Source organism: Ananas comosus, linkage group 2, assembly GCF_001540865.1.
Source record: "Ananas comosus cultivar F153 linkage group 2, ASM154086v1, whole genome shotgun sequence".
Taxonomy (NCBI): Eukaryota; Viridiplantae; Streptophyta; class Magnoliopsida; order Poales; family Bromeliaceae; genus Ananas; species Ananas comosus.
The window spans coordinates 12,002,399-12,018,116 of NC_033622.1; the positions used below are offsets into that span (position 1 = coordinate 12,002,399).

Here is a 15,718-nt window from a genome sequence, read left to right on the forward strand (position 1 = left end):
CACCATACACCATAAAAAAGCACACGTGGCGGAATGAGATCGGTAAAATCTGTATCTCTCCTACGACGGGTCGAGCACCCGATCCGAGACAACCGTCGTCACGCCGTTTCGTAAGCCCAACGACTCCGTCTCCTCTCATCATTGGCCCGTCCTCTCTCTCTCTCTTTCTCTCTTCCCCCGCCTTTCTCCTCCGTTACCTCCTCCGTCTCCCCGGCGTGTCCCGTCACCGTCCCTCTCGAGAAGCGGCGGAGCACTGGATCCCCACAAATTCGAAAAAAAACCAAGAAGAGGCGGTGGCGCGCGCGGGGACGCGGCGGATCGGTGACGTGCGCGCGCATCGTCCCGAGGACGAGAGGCATAATCGCCCCTGACATGCCTTGTGAGCGAAGCGACCCCCCCATTAATTGCTGTGATCGATCGCGTAACGAGAGCGATAGAGACGTGGCGATAGAGAGAGGGGCGAGGGGAGGGGAGGGGCCGAGGAGGGTGGTGAGGCGCCAGAGGCGATTAATTGCTCCGTATTGGTTTAATTAATTGCTCGTTTCCCTCCTCGGCATTTGAGTTGGGGCATTGGATCGAGTCGAGGCGGTCTTTGATTTTGGTTTTGGGGCTGTTTTTGATTCCTACGTTAGCTATGCTCTCGAATTTGGTGTTGATTTTGGTTTAGTTTTATCTGATCTCGATCAATTTGAGGAAAAGAGAGCGCGTCTTTTAAGCTTCTTTTAGGGTTTTCTTGGGTTTTATGTGATTACAGGATCAGTGTGATGGAAAAAGATGACGACGATCGCTGTTTCTTTCCTCTCACCAGTTTGCAAATCGGGTATGTATGGCCTATTTCATTCTTTAATCCGTTGGTGGATTCAAGTTAATATTTTGGATTTGAAAATTTAATCTTTTGGTGTATAATTTTGAACTTAGTTGGATATAATCGATGAGAGAGAGAGGAAAGAAGAGATAGCAAATCTAATTTAGACTCCATACTGTGACATAGGTGCATATGCTTTCCAATTTTAGTCCAGTTTCTAACTCATAAATATGGGAGAAAAATTCCATAAATATTATTTTGCGACTCTGATATTTTCAAGAAAATCACATCTTTATGTCTAATTGAGTTGTTGGCTTTATGCAACTTCATTCTCTTAATTAGTTGCCAATACTTTACAGCATGATGATAACTTTTAATTGGTGTATAAAATCGTGTTGTTATCTATCTTACTGGAAATGCTGTGAATGTCGAAGGTCTATAAAAAGAATGTTCTTCTGATTCCTCTTGACTTTTACCAGAATAGGCATTTGTTACAGAAATATCCAAATTTCATTAATGTCATTGTTCTGCTAATATAAATTTCGCAAAAAATTCTGATGCTGTTCTTAGTATTGATCATAAAAATAATTGCTGGTAATCTTTGTGTCCTACCCCTGGTGCTTATGATTGATCATATAAAAGTTAGAAAAGTTGTATTTATCTTACTTTGTTTTGTTCTTGCAGGGATTTGCAGTCTTATCTTTCGCGTTTGACTCTTTTTTTGGTTCCCAAAAGTAAGAAGTTCCTTATCCTAGTTGACAACCGTCCGTGGTTGATCGACCTGGGCACGCGACCTGCTCACCTATGGCAATTGATGGTTACCAAGGTGATATATATGCACACCACCATACTTTAACACTCTGGTTGTAATAAGTTCTTGAAGTTCTAGATACTCAATTTGTAGTTTTTCTCCTTTCAGTCCAGGTTGTCTCCTTTTGCAAACACTAGCGCCAGGAGGAAGAGAGTCGACAATGGGAAAAGGCTTGACTTCTCAAATAGCTCAGGATCCACTCCAGTTATGCGGAATAAATTATCTAGATGGTATACTGTAATTGATGCTGCAATATCTCAAAAGAAAACTTTGCTTCCGGTGAAGAAACTCAAGGAATCATCTTTTCTGTTGAATAAGGAGTTACATCGTACTTTATATGGTTTTATTGTTTTTGAAGTGGAGTGGGCACATGTTAGGGGTATAAATTACCTGAATGAACTTCAGGTGACATTTCTTCACTATCTTACCTAGAAACCCTTTAATTTTCCTAAATTCTTTAGATGGCGCATTCTAATTATCTTTTGCATTATGTACAGACCGATACATCTATGGTGTTGGAGGCTAAGATAATGAAAAGGTGGGAATTTGATAGTATCGAGCAAGCTTCAACCTTCATCTCTTCATGGTATTCAGGGAGCTACTATGAGTGTACTCTCTTACGAGATTACTTGGACAGTAATTGTAATAATGGTATGCTAAACTAACCACCACCCGTCATTTATCTGTATATTACATGTTTGAAAGCATTAATATACTCATTTTTACAGGGGATGTATTTTATGATGCTCAGGAAGATATATCAACCCATCGCAGGGAGGATGGTAATCGTTGTAATGCAGACTTCCCTGAAGAAAAATTTATTCCTAATAATTCTCGGTTTGCTTGTTCTCCTTACACCTCGCCACCTTCCGATGGTCCTTACAAGAGAAGGAAGATAATCAAATCAAATGCATTTGATGAAGATTCAGTGGAAGTTTATAGTGAAATTGTGGGCTCTCCAAGATATTCAGAATCATCTTCTTCCTCACCCAGCACTGATAGTGAGAGCTCAAGTTCAGTCTTTGGGCCTACAATTTACAAGGATGTTCTCATATTATTCAGATTTAATGACCATGACCTTCCATTTAAACTGAAGGAAGTAATTATGTCTGATTTGAGATTGCTAACTCTATTAGAGTACGGCCTTCCTTCTTGGGTCATTTTCTTCCAATCATATCCGGTGTTTTGCAAGATTTACCGCCCATGGATGTGCCCTTTAGCAAGGGCCTTGTATGTGCTGATTTCTGTTATCACTGTCCTCATAGGATTTTATGACCTGTATAAGAATGTTCCACTATTAAAAGCAACTGCATCTCGCCTGTTTGGCCCCTTCTTTGACTGGATAGAAACTTGGGAAATGGTTTCGAGGATTAAATATTTAGGAACTATGCTTTTCCTGCATAACTTTGAGGTAGCGCTTAAGTGGTTCCTTTCAATTATGCGGGCTACGAAGTCTGTTATTTCAATTTTGACAAAGCCAATTGCTGGCCCATTGATGGAGCTTGTGGAGTTAATTCTCCCCTTATGGAACATATGTGTTGAAGCAGTAGAAAGTGTTAGTTCAGTGATATGGCTTATTTTGGGATCTTCATACAGCATTATTGTGGGTACTGTCCAGGTTATTGTTTGGCCTTTCTGGTTTGCCTTTAGCACTCTATGGAACCTAGGTATGATCTCCTCTAGTTTCTTTGTTTGATCATTTTGTCTACATTTTGAATTAAATCTAATGTGTTGCCCATGTTTACTATCTGGTGGCAGCAACGTATGTGATATACCCTATTTTTTGGGTCCTCTTGGAAATTCTGGTGGCACCTGTTCGACTGGTTCTTGCATTAGCTAATTATGTAGCAATGTTATTTGTCAACATGTATTACCTACTAGGGGAGACTTGGTCATCTGTAAGTGCCATGTTACAATTTGCTTCTACATCTAAAACATCAGTTAGTCGCCTTGAATCTTCCATGTGGCGATCACTTTGGAACGACCTTTTCTCTCAGGTAATAGGACCTCACTGGTAATTTATCTGTATCTTTTACTCATGTTAAAACTCATTTGTTTCTATTTCTCTAGGTTTTTCGTGCCCTTCGAAGCATTTTATATGGTTTTGTCGCCTTCTTTGCAACATGCAACAGACACCGACTGAGGTATAAACTTTCTTTTATTTTTTCCCCTGGTGAAAAGAAATTTGCATATGCGTATAGGCCATCATAGAGATAGGGGGAAAAGTTTCTCTCTAGGAAATATCTTGGAGATAATAGACTATTGGCTGGCCCTATTCTGCCACATTATCTGTGAATCAGTCCAATCAAAATTCTGCTCATATTCCTGAATACAGAAGTTTCGTATTCTTGAATATTTTTATTGCTCACTCAAATGGTAATATTTCTGATTGGGATGGTCTACTGGCCGGTTCAAGCAATAGTTTCTCCTTAGGCATGTGCTTCATTTTCTGGTTGCAAATGTTTGATAGCATAGCCTATATTTTTTTTCTTTACCTGCTACGACCTTTTTTATATGTCGATATTGATTATTTTTCAGAAAGTGAGAGAAAATTGTAAATATGGCACATGCTTACTTATTCCATTGTTAATAGGTTGTTTAGATTTCTTTGAAAAGTATTATGTGGTTACCACATTTCAAGAGGCTAAAGCAAAACTAAACAAGATTATAGACCTAAAAATAAACTACTTATCATTATGTACCAGGAAGATGCAGTAATGACAGGTCAGTAAGATTTACTGACTAAGCATTTAACCATCGGAATACTTGGAAAAGATAAGAAAATTTCAATAATGAAGCGTACAAGAAATTGTCACATAACCCTTTATATCGTGTTCTTTTAAGCACTCTTTCTTCCTTTGCCGTGCTGGCAATAACTAATTTGTACTCTAGTCAAGGACAAATATTCTGCATATCAGATGAGCTTTTTTGATAATATCTACTTTTGAGTCCTTCCTATAATTAAATGCCATCTCTATTTGCTCTTCATGTGTTTAAATCTATTTTTGATTTTTTTTTTTGTTTGCCATATAATATATTAACACATATATGATGACACGCTTGTGTGTTACCTCTATTAACCCTTTTGTTGCAGCATCTACAATCATATTCGAGGGTTTCTCCTCCGTGTTTCAGAGGCTACGCAGACAAGACATCCAGTTGCTAGCCAAGGGAGATCGAGCAATTCAAAAATAGATCCTGTTAGTATCTATGGACATCTAACTATCTTAGTCTTCTTAGTCAAAAACGTTGGCATATTTCAATCTTTTATATTGGGTAATTCTTTAAGTATTGAAGTATTTACCTATTCATTTAGCTTTTGATGTTCTGATGTCTTAGCATTGCGGACCTAGTTTAAATTGTTCAAAATAGTTGGTATTTGGCAGCAGACCCTAATCTAAATCTTTGTGTTTGGCCATTCTCACTCAGGCATCAGTACATTTTGACCTTCTGTTGCGCAATAGTAAAACATTTGCCCCCTTAGACCAAGCTAGCAAGTTCCTGGCAGCATTGCCAACTACCTATGAAAATATTGAATCCCATCAGTCTATAGTTCCTTTTTGTCTTTTGGCAACTTCTCAAATTCCAATATCTAATATTCCAGTTCTTCTCAGTGTTTCAATCCTCAGTCTGATATATAGATATATTTTTCTTACTTTGGTGCAGTTAGCAGATTTTGAGCGGCCAACAACAAGGTAAATTACACTATTATATGTCATAAATAGGATAAATATAAATAAGAACGGTTTTCTCAGCAAATAAATGGGAATCTTGTCATATTCATGAATTTTTTTTACAACGACAGGCGTATTCCACATTCTCAGGAGAAGTTTCACAGAAGGAGAAGCAAGAGCAAGGACATGTAATCGATGAAACATAATACATGTTGCCTATGTTATATAAAATCAGGAAATTGCATTCTTTCATTCTTTTACTTTTTAGGTTTGTTACATTGTAGCACAAAGGCTAATCTTGTAGATATGTGTTATAGGGCTCTGCTTTTTTGCTTCCATAGGTTGTGTATCATTTGAATTAGTTAATATTTTTGCAACAATAGTCACAACCTAATTTCCCTTCCAGAAGAAATATTACTGAGGGAAATGAGACGTGTGGACATTATTTACTTGATGCAGTAGAATGAAGCACTGATCTAAATTTAGGATGAAGTTTAACCTAGACGAAGAGTTGACATCCAAGATATTGAGAGCTGCAATGCACCCCAACCGGTGAGGAACAGCTTAGAGGTTCTCAGAAAAAGAAAAGGTTTTAAGTGGTATTGTATAGATGAATTTTTGCTGTTTTATCATATTAAATTCAAACACTTCTATGTAGACACCTGAGTTATATATAGTACATCTGATGAGAATGACCGAAGGGAAAGAAAAGGGTAATAGTGTTTATCAATTGATGTTGTTTTCTCTTTTACTGATGGATTCTTTGCTTGTGGTGAACCATGAACCTAGTCCAGTTTATCATGGCAGTATCCTCCTTTCTTCTAGTTAATTTGATTATTGCAAAAGGTTAGGAGATATACCTTGATTAATCAGAGAACTGAGTTATGCAGGGTTCTCTGCTTAGGATATTCCTACCAATTTTTCAAGTATATACCATTTTGTAGACACCTCCCTTAGCAAGTTTCGTGTTGCAAAATGGCCACTCCAATGATTTATTGTTCATCATCCCATGTACAGTGTAAGATAATCTATTTTTTGGAATTCTTTTCCCTGAAAGGTTATTTTTGGTAAAATTTTAAATAAAATTATCTTTTGAAGCTTTAGTGATGAACTACTTTTATATATATATATATATATATATATATATAAGGTTCTTTTGGAGAATTTTAGAAAAATAGTTTCAAATTGGATATGTCTCATGGGAGCCAAACTCAGACCTACACTAATTCAACCAGTACCTGTTGAATGAAATATTTAATCTGCCGTACTTTGATTATGTTCTAAATCCAATTTACATGTTATAGTTTGATTATGTGAAGAACTTTTGTGGCAATAATTAATTGTAAAGTTGTTTTCTGAAGGATTGGATTTGTTTCTCTTTTAAAAGTATTTTGTTGACAATTCCTTTGGAGCCACTTGTCAGGACTTAGAAAAAGGCCGTGACACACTGCTTATATGCTGATGTCAGTAGATTTTGTTGGAGATTTTATATTCCAGAGAATCTTGATCATATCATCTATGATTTACCTGATGTGTAAAAGGTTAAAAGGTAAATTCGTTTAATCATGCAAATTGAAGGTAAATTTGTTTAATCATGCAAATAGCTCCATGATTGATCAATTTGATTGTTTGACTATTTTCTTTCTTCTTTTTTTTTTGTCCTTTTTTTACGGAAATGGGCTTAAAACTGTATTTTGGTACTGTTATTTTATCCATCTAGTGTTAGGAAATATAAAGATGTTCAAGTGATGATAAGATATGCTTGTGCTTCTACTAGTTTTGATCAACAAGTTGATCCTCTAACTCAAAATTTCCGTAGATTTTCCATTTTTGACTCCATTGATAAAAAGTAAGCTTGAGTAAATGTAATCAAGTGAGTGATGTGATTGCCTTTCCCTTTCTTTATTCTATTAAGAAAGCATCCTCTTTTACTTGTTATTTTGGAAAAAGTTGGAGAATTTCTTCTACTTTTTTTGTCAATAAGATTGATACTTTGCTATTCGCAATTTAGGTACAAGATTTTGGATGTTTTATAGAACCCGAAATCCCTAAATCGTCTATATTTATTTCATCTTTTGAGGCTTGTATTGCATCATGTTCTAAGAGGAGTGATCCACACATTGTCGGAGAATTGATATTTTCTTCCCTAATATGTATCTGTGTATGGCGAAATTTATTAGTGAGGTCATAATCTGCAATTTGTCTCCTCCCTCAATTTTGTTCTGAGGCATATCCAATTATTTAGTTTGAAATTGTTTTAGTTCATGTCCCTTTCTTTACCCATTAAACGTATTGACTTAACCAGTATTTGGCGGGAATAAACGGCATTCAACCTCATTCTATTTGAAATTTGTCTGGCAAAATTTCAAAACAATGTCTGTTACATCCGGTTGGTTGTTGGAATAAGTTACTTGATGATAATTGATTCGATACGAAAATCTTTTTATGTGATTGAAAGTTCGAAGTTTGGTTTTTGATCTTTAAAAAGCCTTGTCATTGTCATTTATGATTTCGTCGGATGGTAAATTTTATCTACGAGATGATTTATTAGGTTCTGTTTGAACGTGAGACTAAGTTGGTGATCATTTATTCAATAAGAAGATTTTTTTTGCATTATTGAAAGTTGGAAGTTTGACTTTTGCTCTATGAAAGATCTTGTTATTTATGAATTCATAGGGCAATATATTTGTTTACAAGATGATTTACTTTATTTTGAAAAAAGATATTTCCAAAGCTTAATTTTCAGCTTCAGACAGAATCTGCTGGATTACTAATTAATTATCAAATTCCTGATCTCTGATTCTCAATTTGTGGAGAAGCTGATCGGAATGCATCTCCAAACAAGTTGATATTTTACTAATTATTAATGTTATGAATAATTCTATTAATAAATTCGAATTTATCACCGCTAGATTGGATTCATTAAACTAACACCTAATTTTAGCACGTACAGCGAACTCAAAATCTACTCTTATTAGGGACTAAATGGTTTTATGCAATTGTAGTTAATGCAGTTGTACCTACGTATAGATCCATGTTTTGTATTTGGTTCTGATATATTGGATTCAATTGCTACAGTCAGAATTGTATGAGGAGGTTTAATTGGAACACTTAGGGTGCGTTTGGTTCGCATTATGAAAGATTACTATGAATAAAAGATATTCAAAAATTTTATTCCTATTCATTCTATTACTAAGAATGTGAAATTCCTGTGTTTGGTTCGCACAGTAATATTAATTAGTCATGTTATTTAATATTACAAAAAATATATAATTAATTAATTAATTAATTTAATTAATTTTAGATAATGTTATCAAAAGTTTCAACATCTTTTTAGAAAAAAGGGAGAGAGGGTATAAGTTAGAGAGAGCATAATTAAAAAAAAAGAAAGAAAAATATAGTCGAATTTTAGAGAGAAAAAAGAAGTTGAATTTTAGAGAGAAAAATAAATTTAGAGAGAGATATAAGATTAGAGTGTAAAGAAAAATAATATCAATTAGCCGGCGGATAGGAAGAAAGAAAGAGATTAGATATATTATGATTACCCCAATCCATTAATATGAGGATACCCACCCTCCCTCAAGGAAATGAGATTAGTACTTTGGGGTGAATCTTATTCCCAAGTGAATCCAATATTACCAACTAGATTACTTAGTGCGTTTAGCCAAACACCGTCATATTTTTTTATTCCCATTGGATTACTAGAAATCTTTAAAAGATAGTGCGAACCAAACGCACCCTTAGAAGTATGCTCAAATTGACCATCCTTTCAACCGTTCGGTATTTGGTTTTGATACATTTAGATTAAACAATTATTTATATTTGTAGTATTTTCTCCCACATCCAATCAAACAAAATATATACAGTTATAACTACCGTATTTTTAACTTTATATAATTTTAGCCACACTATATTTTTAATTCCATCCAACCAAATGAACCGTCAATGCTGTCACTTCGATTGTTTTCGTTTGGTAATAAAATTTGAAGTTATTTCAAATTTGAAGTTAGTTTAGTAGCTGTGGCATGTAGTAGTACCCTTTAAAAGAAAACGAAATACTTGATTTAGATTGTCAAAATTATCTTTACATATTTTTAATAGGCTAAATTATATAAAACCCTACTGTCAAAACACGATTTTTCACTTTTTTTTCCTGTCATTTAAAAACCTATACTTTACTCTCTTGTAAAATAAAAAATATTTACAAAGGGTACGGTGTGTATTGTGATAATAAAATGACTATTTTGCCCCTCACCATATTCGTCTTCTCCCTCATCTTCCTCAACAACAGTCTTGATCGGCCGCGGTTTTTCCGCGGTTCACGCTTTATCTTCCTCCTGCACCCTCGCCGCCCCTCGATTTCGGCGACAGTAGGGTGAAAATCGAGGTGGGGGTGGATGGAGAGATGGGTAACGACAACGAGGGCGAAGGCAAGGCAGCGGAGAAGGGTGAAGGGGTGTTTGTGGGTGCGGGCGGGGATGTGGGCGGGGGCGAGGCAGTGGAGGAGGACGAGGCGGCGAGGCGGTGAGGCGGAGGAATGCGAGGCAACAGGGAAGAGGGCGGAGGGGTATTTTGGGCATAAAAAAATATTTTATAACGGAACCCTAACGGATCACTAACGGTAGGGAGCGAAGTGTACATTTTTCATTTTACAAGGGGGCAAAGTGTAGGTTTTAAATGACAGCGGAAAAAAGTGAAAAATCACATTTTGACAGAGGATTTTCTGTAATTTAGCTTTTTTAATACCCTGGCAATTTAATAGAAACCAATTAAATTTCACTACATCATAATGCCTATATATATATATATATATATATATATAGAGCTAGGCTGGTATACTATCGGTAGCACGGAGGCCTCCGAACTACCAAGTTATTTTCAATGATGTGGCTTTCAAATCGACGATCGGCTCCGTTAGACTTGATCTACACTATTAAAAGTATTTGAAAATTAAATTTCATAATTTTTCGATATCATTTGGCTAGTGATCAAAAGGTCTCAAAATTAACAATTTTAATGGTAGATGTGATGCGTTTGTAAATTTAACGGTGTAAAGCAATCCAAATCTGATAAAATTTTTATAGAAAATTTTTTTTACTATTTAGAGTAAGATCAGTGCCTCTAATCTTAAATTCAAGTCTTTTATTATCATTTTTTATGAGATTTTTATTTTTAGCTGTTCATTTTTAGACTACTCGTTTGATAGGAAAATGATATCGAAAAATTATGAACTTTAGTTTTTAAATACTTTCAATAGTGCAGATCAAGTCTAATGGAGCCGATCGCCTATTTGAAAGCCGCATCATTGAAAATAATTTGGTAATATGGAGGCCTCCGTGCTACCGATAGTATACCAGCCTAGCTCTATTAGATGTAGGCTGGAATACTATCGGTAGCCGGAGGCTCGTCGTACCAAATTGTTTTCAATGATGCGGCTTTCAAACGACGATCTGTCGTTAAACTTGATCTGCATACTGAAAGTATTTGGAAACTAAATTTTAATTTTTCGACATCATTTGATAGTGATCAAAGGTCTCAAAATTGACAATTTTAATGTAGATTTAATGCGTTTGTGAATGTAGCTGGTATAAACTAATCTAATTTGATGAAATTTTTATAGAAAATTCTTTTAACTATTTAGAGGAAGATCAGTATCTATAATCTTAAATTCAAGTCTTTTATCATCATTTTTTATGATATTTTTATTTTCAGCCGTTTATTTTTAGACTATTTATTTGATGGGTAAATGATACAGAAAAATTATGAAGTTTAGTTTCAAATGATTTTAATAGTGTAGATCAAGTCTAACGGAGCCGATCGTCGATTTGGAAACTGCAACATTAAAAACAACTTGGTAGCATGGAGAGTTCCATGCTACCGATAGTATACCAGCCTAGCTCTCTCTCTCACTCTCTATATATATATATTTATTGGAACAACATATAAAAATAATAATATGAGGTAATATTATAAATACTCGTAGCAGTACTAAAACAATGTGTAATCTTACCACAGGACGCCTGCTTCTCAATAGATTACACACAAGGTTACACCTAAGCTTAGTCCACCACTATTACTCTACCCCACATAGACCCCTCAACGTACCTTCTCAAAACAAACATGCCTACTAATTACCCCTTACTTAGGGTTACCTAAATGCTCTAATTACAAACGCATACTAATAATAATAATAATAATCACCATGAAAATTACAACAAATACATATATGTATATAAATATATATAGCACTAGTGATTCAGCCTTGCTTTAAGGTTCATGCATGGAGCTCTCTACTGGGTTGCGATCGGCGGCGCAGCGACGGCTTTCATGGCCTCGAATCGGGGCTCCTTCGCCTGGAACTTCTGCCTGACGTACAAATTCATGTAATCCTCGAACACGAATTTCGGATACACCTCGTCCTTCTCTGCCGCCGCCTTCTCTACCAGGTCGGGCGCCGGGAAGATCACGGCGTCGCTCCCGGGGTTGTAGAATGACGCGATCGACATCCGGTTGCCGTCGGTCTGGGCCACCACGCGGTGCATTACGCTCTTGTAACTGCACGTATGTTGAACGTACATTCCTAAAAAATACTGTTCTCTGACAACTTAAGTTAACTTTTAGGGACAGTCGGTATAGAATCTTTTATACGATACCTACCTGCCGTTGGTGATCACCTCGAGCTGGTCTCCGAGGTTGACGACGATAGAGTACGGGGTCGGGGGCACGTCGACCCACTCGCCGTCCTTGAGGAGCTGGAGACCGCTGACGCGGTCGTCCTGGAAGAGGAGGATGATGCCACCGGCGTCGGTGTGGGCGCGGAGGCCCTTGATCAGGTCGGGGCGCGGGCACGGCGGGTAGCTGCTCACCTTCGTGCCGAAGGTCGGGCCGTTCGACCCGCAGAAGGCCTTCTTCAGGTACCCCTTCTCGAGCCCCAGATTCTCGCACAGCAGGTCGAGGAGCCGCTCCGCCAGCTTCTCCAGCTCCACCGCGAATTCCTTCATCACGTTCCTGCAGTGAGAATCAGCTCAGGCAACTTTCTTTACACTTCGAATCCGCAAAGCACTTCCGTAAAGCAGAAGCTTCTGGAAATCAAATGCGTAGCTAACCAATTGTCTGAGGCTTTTCACACAAGCTCTACTTTTTTCGATAAAAAGTTTTTTTTTGAGAAATTCTACTCAAATAACACGGCTGAATAACAAAAACATATGTAGTGCGAATCACTCTATTTAACTTGGTACATAATAGAGAATCAATCCATGCGGATAAAATTAGACTTCTCACTTATAAATCTTACCTCTTTTTATTCAAAAGTTCATATTTTATTTTTTATCTTGTTAGGTTTTTTATATAAAAAATTTTAAAAAAATTATAAAAATTTAGGATTAAGAATATAATATGCAAACTCTTTTTTTCGGATACACAACTGATAGCATATATTACTTTTTATTCACTTTGTTTAATTACCATTTTGACCCTACACCTAATTATCGAAAAGTTAGATAGTTAGGCCTTCGATCATCAGGGTCCACTTAATTTGTTAGTATGTTATTTTTTCCGCCGTACCACTCTCCGTATTACAATACATTTAAGTAATTATATCTATTTGCACAATTTGGTACTGTTCGAATTTGGTGGACGTTCCGAACCGTTACTATAAATAGTACACCTATAAATTTCAAAAAAAAAATAGTAACAAAACCAAAAATTATAATAGTAATAATGCACCTGTAGTGGTCATTAAGATCGGAAAGTTCGGAGATGTTGGAGACGGGGAGGTGGCGGACGAAGAAGGTGCTCTCCCAGTCCAAGTTACTGGAGACGTCGACTCCGTTGGTGCCGTCCTCGAGCGCTTTGTTCGCAAACTCCTCGAACCGCTGCTCGCGGCTTCTCCGGTAGTGATCCTTCGTCAGCCTCTCCACCTCGTCCATCATCTCCCGCGTGATACCGTGGTTCAGAATCTGCACGTATAAGAATTTTTTATAAGTATAGTATTTAGTACGTATAAATTTTTTTAAAAAAAAAATTAATACAGATAAATATGATAGATGAAACAATCTCACGTTCGAAGTTATAGCCACCAAACTTTTTGTGTGGCAAAAGAGAGCCCCAGTAACGTGGTCTCCAGTTAAAATGTGGTATAGTCCAGATACCAAAAATAGTAATAATAATAATAATAATAAAATGCAAGGTATATATATATATATGTGTGTGTGTGTGTGTGTGTGTGTGTGTGTNAGCAATAAGCAGTAAACACTGGAGCCATTTGTGTATAAAAAGAAGGGTTATGTGTGTGTGTGTATATATATGTGTGTGTGTGTGTGTTTATATATGTATTTAGCCGTGCATGCACCTCAAAGAAACCCCAGTTCTCGCACGCATCACGAAGCAACTCCATGGCTTGAGCCCTCTCCTCTCCCTCGAGCTTCTCCATGTTGATGATTGGGAACTTACTCTCCATCTCTACTCTCTCTCTCTCTACTCTTCCACACTCTCTTATTTTTTTATCTTTATATTTTTATATATTTTTTTCTTTACCGATCGACTCTAATATACAATGAGAGGTGGGAAGAGGCACCCCTTATTTATAGGCGCGATGGAGAAGGGGAAGGGGAAAAGGATGAGAGAAACGTAATGTTGGGGAACCCGTGTCGAAGACGTATTGGATCCCATCTCCAATAAGAGAGAGAGAGAGATAGAGAGAGAGAGAGAGAGATAGCGCGTGCCACTTTCTCTCTCTAGATGGTATGTATACCGGACCCCACGACTTTTGGCCGCTTGTCGCGTGTTAGTTTTTCACACCCGAAAATTACTCGAGTGCTGCTTTTAGATTCGGGCAGACTAATAAGTTGAATTTGATGAGCACTGATCAGCTAAGTGGGACTGCGATCTTCAACAGAAATGAACGTAAAAGGATCAGCGATAGATCTAAAATTTAGGTGGGTCGAGCCAGGATGAAACGTGCGAGCGCTGTGATTGAGCCCTTAAAGTCAGCACTTACGATCCAAAAAATTATTTGTTTGTATAGCTGTAAGTAAGACTGAAATTTCTCCGATTTCGTTATTTGCTTGGTAGGAAATAAATGAAATAAAAACTAAATGTGTGAGAAATAAATTAATATTTCATTAATATTTTATTTTTTATTTCTAAATTGAATTCTCTCTCAGACTGAAGCACTTATAGTACTTTAGAGAGTTTTAGTTTTTATTGAAAAAAAAAAAATATTTACGATCAAAAGTGGCTTCACTCTTCTCCACTTTTGGTGAAATGAACCGCTATTTACAGCTGTTTTGGATTCATGAGTTCACAAATAAATAATTATATATATATAGAGTTGAGCTGTAATGCTATTAATAGTGTTTAGACTCTTTTATTATCGATTTTTTAGCTGTCAGATTTACACTTTAATTAATTTTATCTTTTAGATAATACTATTCAACCAACCTTCTACTCAATCCTAAGGGGATCACTATCATCTTAATCTTACAATTTTTCATTCAAGAACTAAAAATTTGATAGCAAAAAAGTCCAAATACTATTAATAGATAGTACGTGGAATAGTGTTTGATCTAAGGAGTGTTAGTAATTAAGGAATGGATTTAAGAGTTAGAAACCTAGAAGCAACAAGGAGTTGTTGCTTCTAAAAGTATTCTACCTCAATTTTATATATATATATATAAAAAGGTGGGTTTAAGTACATAATAAATTTAAGTTATTTATAGATTTAAACTTGCTAACATAAACACAGAGTCATGCCGTAAAGATCACTCTCTCTCTCTCTCTCTCTCTCTCTCTCTCATCTTTAATGTATTGTCACAAGAAGAATGGTGGGGGCTGGAGTGGCTGCTTTCTCCGGTCTTGAAGGCTTTGACGAGAAGAGGAATAAACAGCTTTTCATTAAAAACGCGTCGGATTTTCAAATGCTGTCGTTATACGCTATTGATATGTTGATAATTTTCTTTTGAATACCGCAACTGTACTAGCCTCATGCGCTCATATATAATTGGTTTATATATATATATATATATATATATATATATATAGCAGGGTTGCTGTGCTCAGGTCTCCGTGCTCCTGAGTCATTTTTGATGATGGAGTTTCCGAATTGACGATCAGCTCCGTTAAGCTTGATCTAGCGTATTTGAAGTTTCTAGAAAATAATTTTTACGATTTTTCGATATCATTTACCTAGCAAACCTAAGAATTCAAAATAAAAAATTTTTAACGGTTGAAAATAAAAATTCAATAAAAAGTGGTGATATAACACTAAAATTTTCGATCAGAAATATTGATCTTGTTGTAGATAGTAATAAAGAATTTTGTATCAAAATTTCATCTGATTTGAATACTTCTACACCGTTAAACTTGAAAACGACAGATATCAACCATTAAAAATTATGGATTTTGAATCTTTTCGATCACTAGGTAAAT

General features: G+C 36.3%; 2 protein-coding genes across 3 annotated transcripts; one reads left to right on the forward strand and one right to left on the reverse strand.

Annotated features, from left to right (window-relative positions):
* On the forward strand, positions 319 to 6,041 carry LOC109705078. Of its 2 annotated transcripts, XM_020225847.1 has the most exons (11): positions 319 to 355; positions 755 to 820; positions 1,490 to 1,631; positions 1,725 to 2,021; positions 2,114 to 2,267; positions 2,345 to 3,283; positions 3,375 to 3,613; positions 3,687 to 3,760; positions 4,711 to 4,816; positions 5,283 to 5,311; positions 5,422 to 6,041. In XM_020225847.1, exons 2-11 carry the CDS (start codon positions 765 to 767, stop codon positions 5,480 to 5,482), a joined length of 2,097 nt encoding a protein of 698 aa, XP_020081436.1. In that variant the 5' UTR covers positions 319 to 355; positions 755 to 764; the 3' UTR covers positions 5,483 to 6,041. The 2 variants fall into 2 exon arrangements, with proteins under 2 accessions (XP_020081436.1, XP_020081440.1); XM_020225851.1 differs by lacking the exon at positions 319 to 355 and having other exon boundaries at positions 381 to 820; positions 3,375 to 3,514.
* Positions 11,234 to 13,825, reverse strand: LOC109706842 (1-aminocyclopropane-1-carboxylate oxidase 2-like). The gene is made up of 4 exons (XM_020227852.1): positions 13,641 to 13,825; positions 13,016 to 13,248; positions 11,948 to 12,298; positions 11,234 to 11,845 (listed from the first exon to the last, which is right to left on the reverse strand). The coding sequence occupies exons 1-4, from the start codon at positions 13,746 to 13,748 to the stop codon at positions 11,581 to 11,583; spliced, it is 957 nt and encodes a 318-aa protein (XP_020083441.1). The 5' UTR covers positions 13,749 to 13,825; the 3' UTR covers positions 11,234 to 11,580.

Bases quoted from the DNA above. Each gene is read 5' to 3' on its own strand.
- LOC109705078 (XM_020225847.1), top strand. From the start codon at position 765: ATGGAAAAAGATGACGACGATCGCTGTTTCTTTCCTCTCACCAGTTTG. The intron at 1,632-1,724 runs GTGATATATATG...TTCTCCTTTCAG, and splicing joins GGCAATTGATGGTTACCAAG to TCCAGGTTGTCTCCTTTTGC. The intron at 3,284-3,374 runs GTATGATCTCCT...ATCTGGTGGCAG, and splicing joins TAGCACTCTATGGAACCTAG to CAACGTATGTGATATACCCT.
- LOC109706842 (XM_020227852.1), bottom strand. From the start codon at position 13,748: ATGGAGAGTAAGTTCCCAATCATCAACATGGAGAAGCTCGAGGGAGAG. The intron at 13,249-13,640 runs GTGCATGCACGG...TTATACGTGCAG, and splicing joins AGAACTGGGGTTTCTTTGAG to ATTCTGAACCACGGTATCAC. The intron at 11,846-11,947 runs GTAGGTATCGTA...ACATACGTGCAG, and splicing joins GAGGTGATCACCAACGGCAG to TTACAAGAGCGTAATGCACC.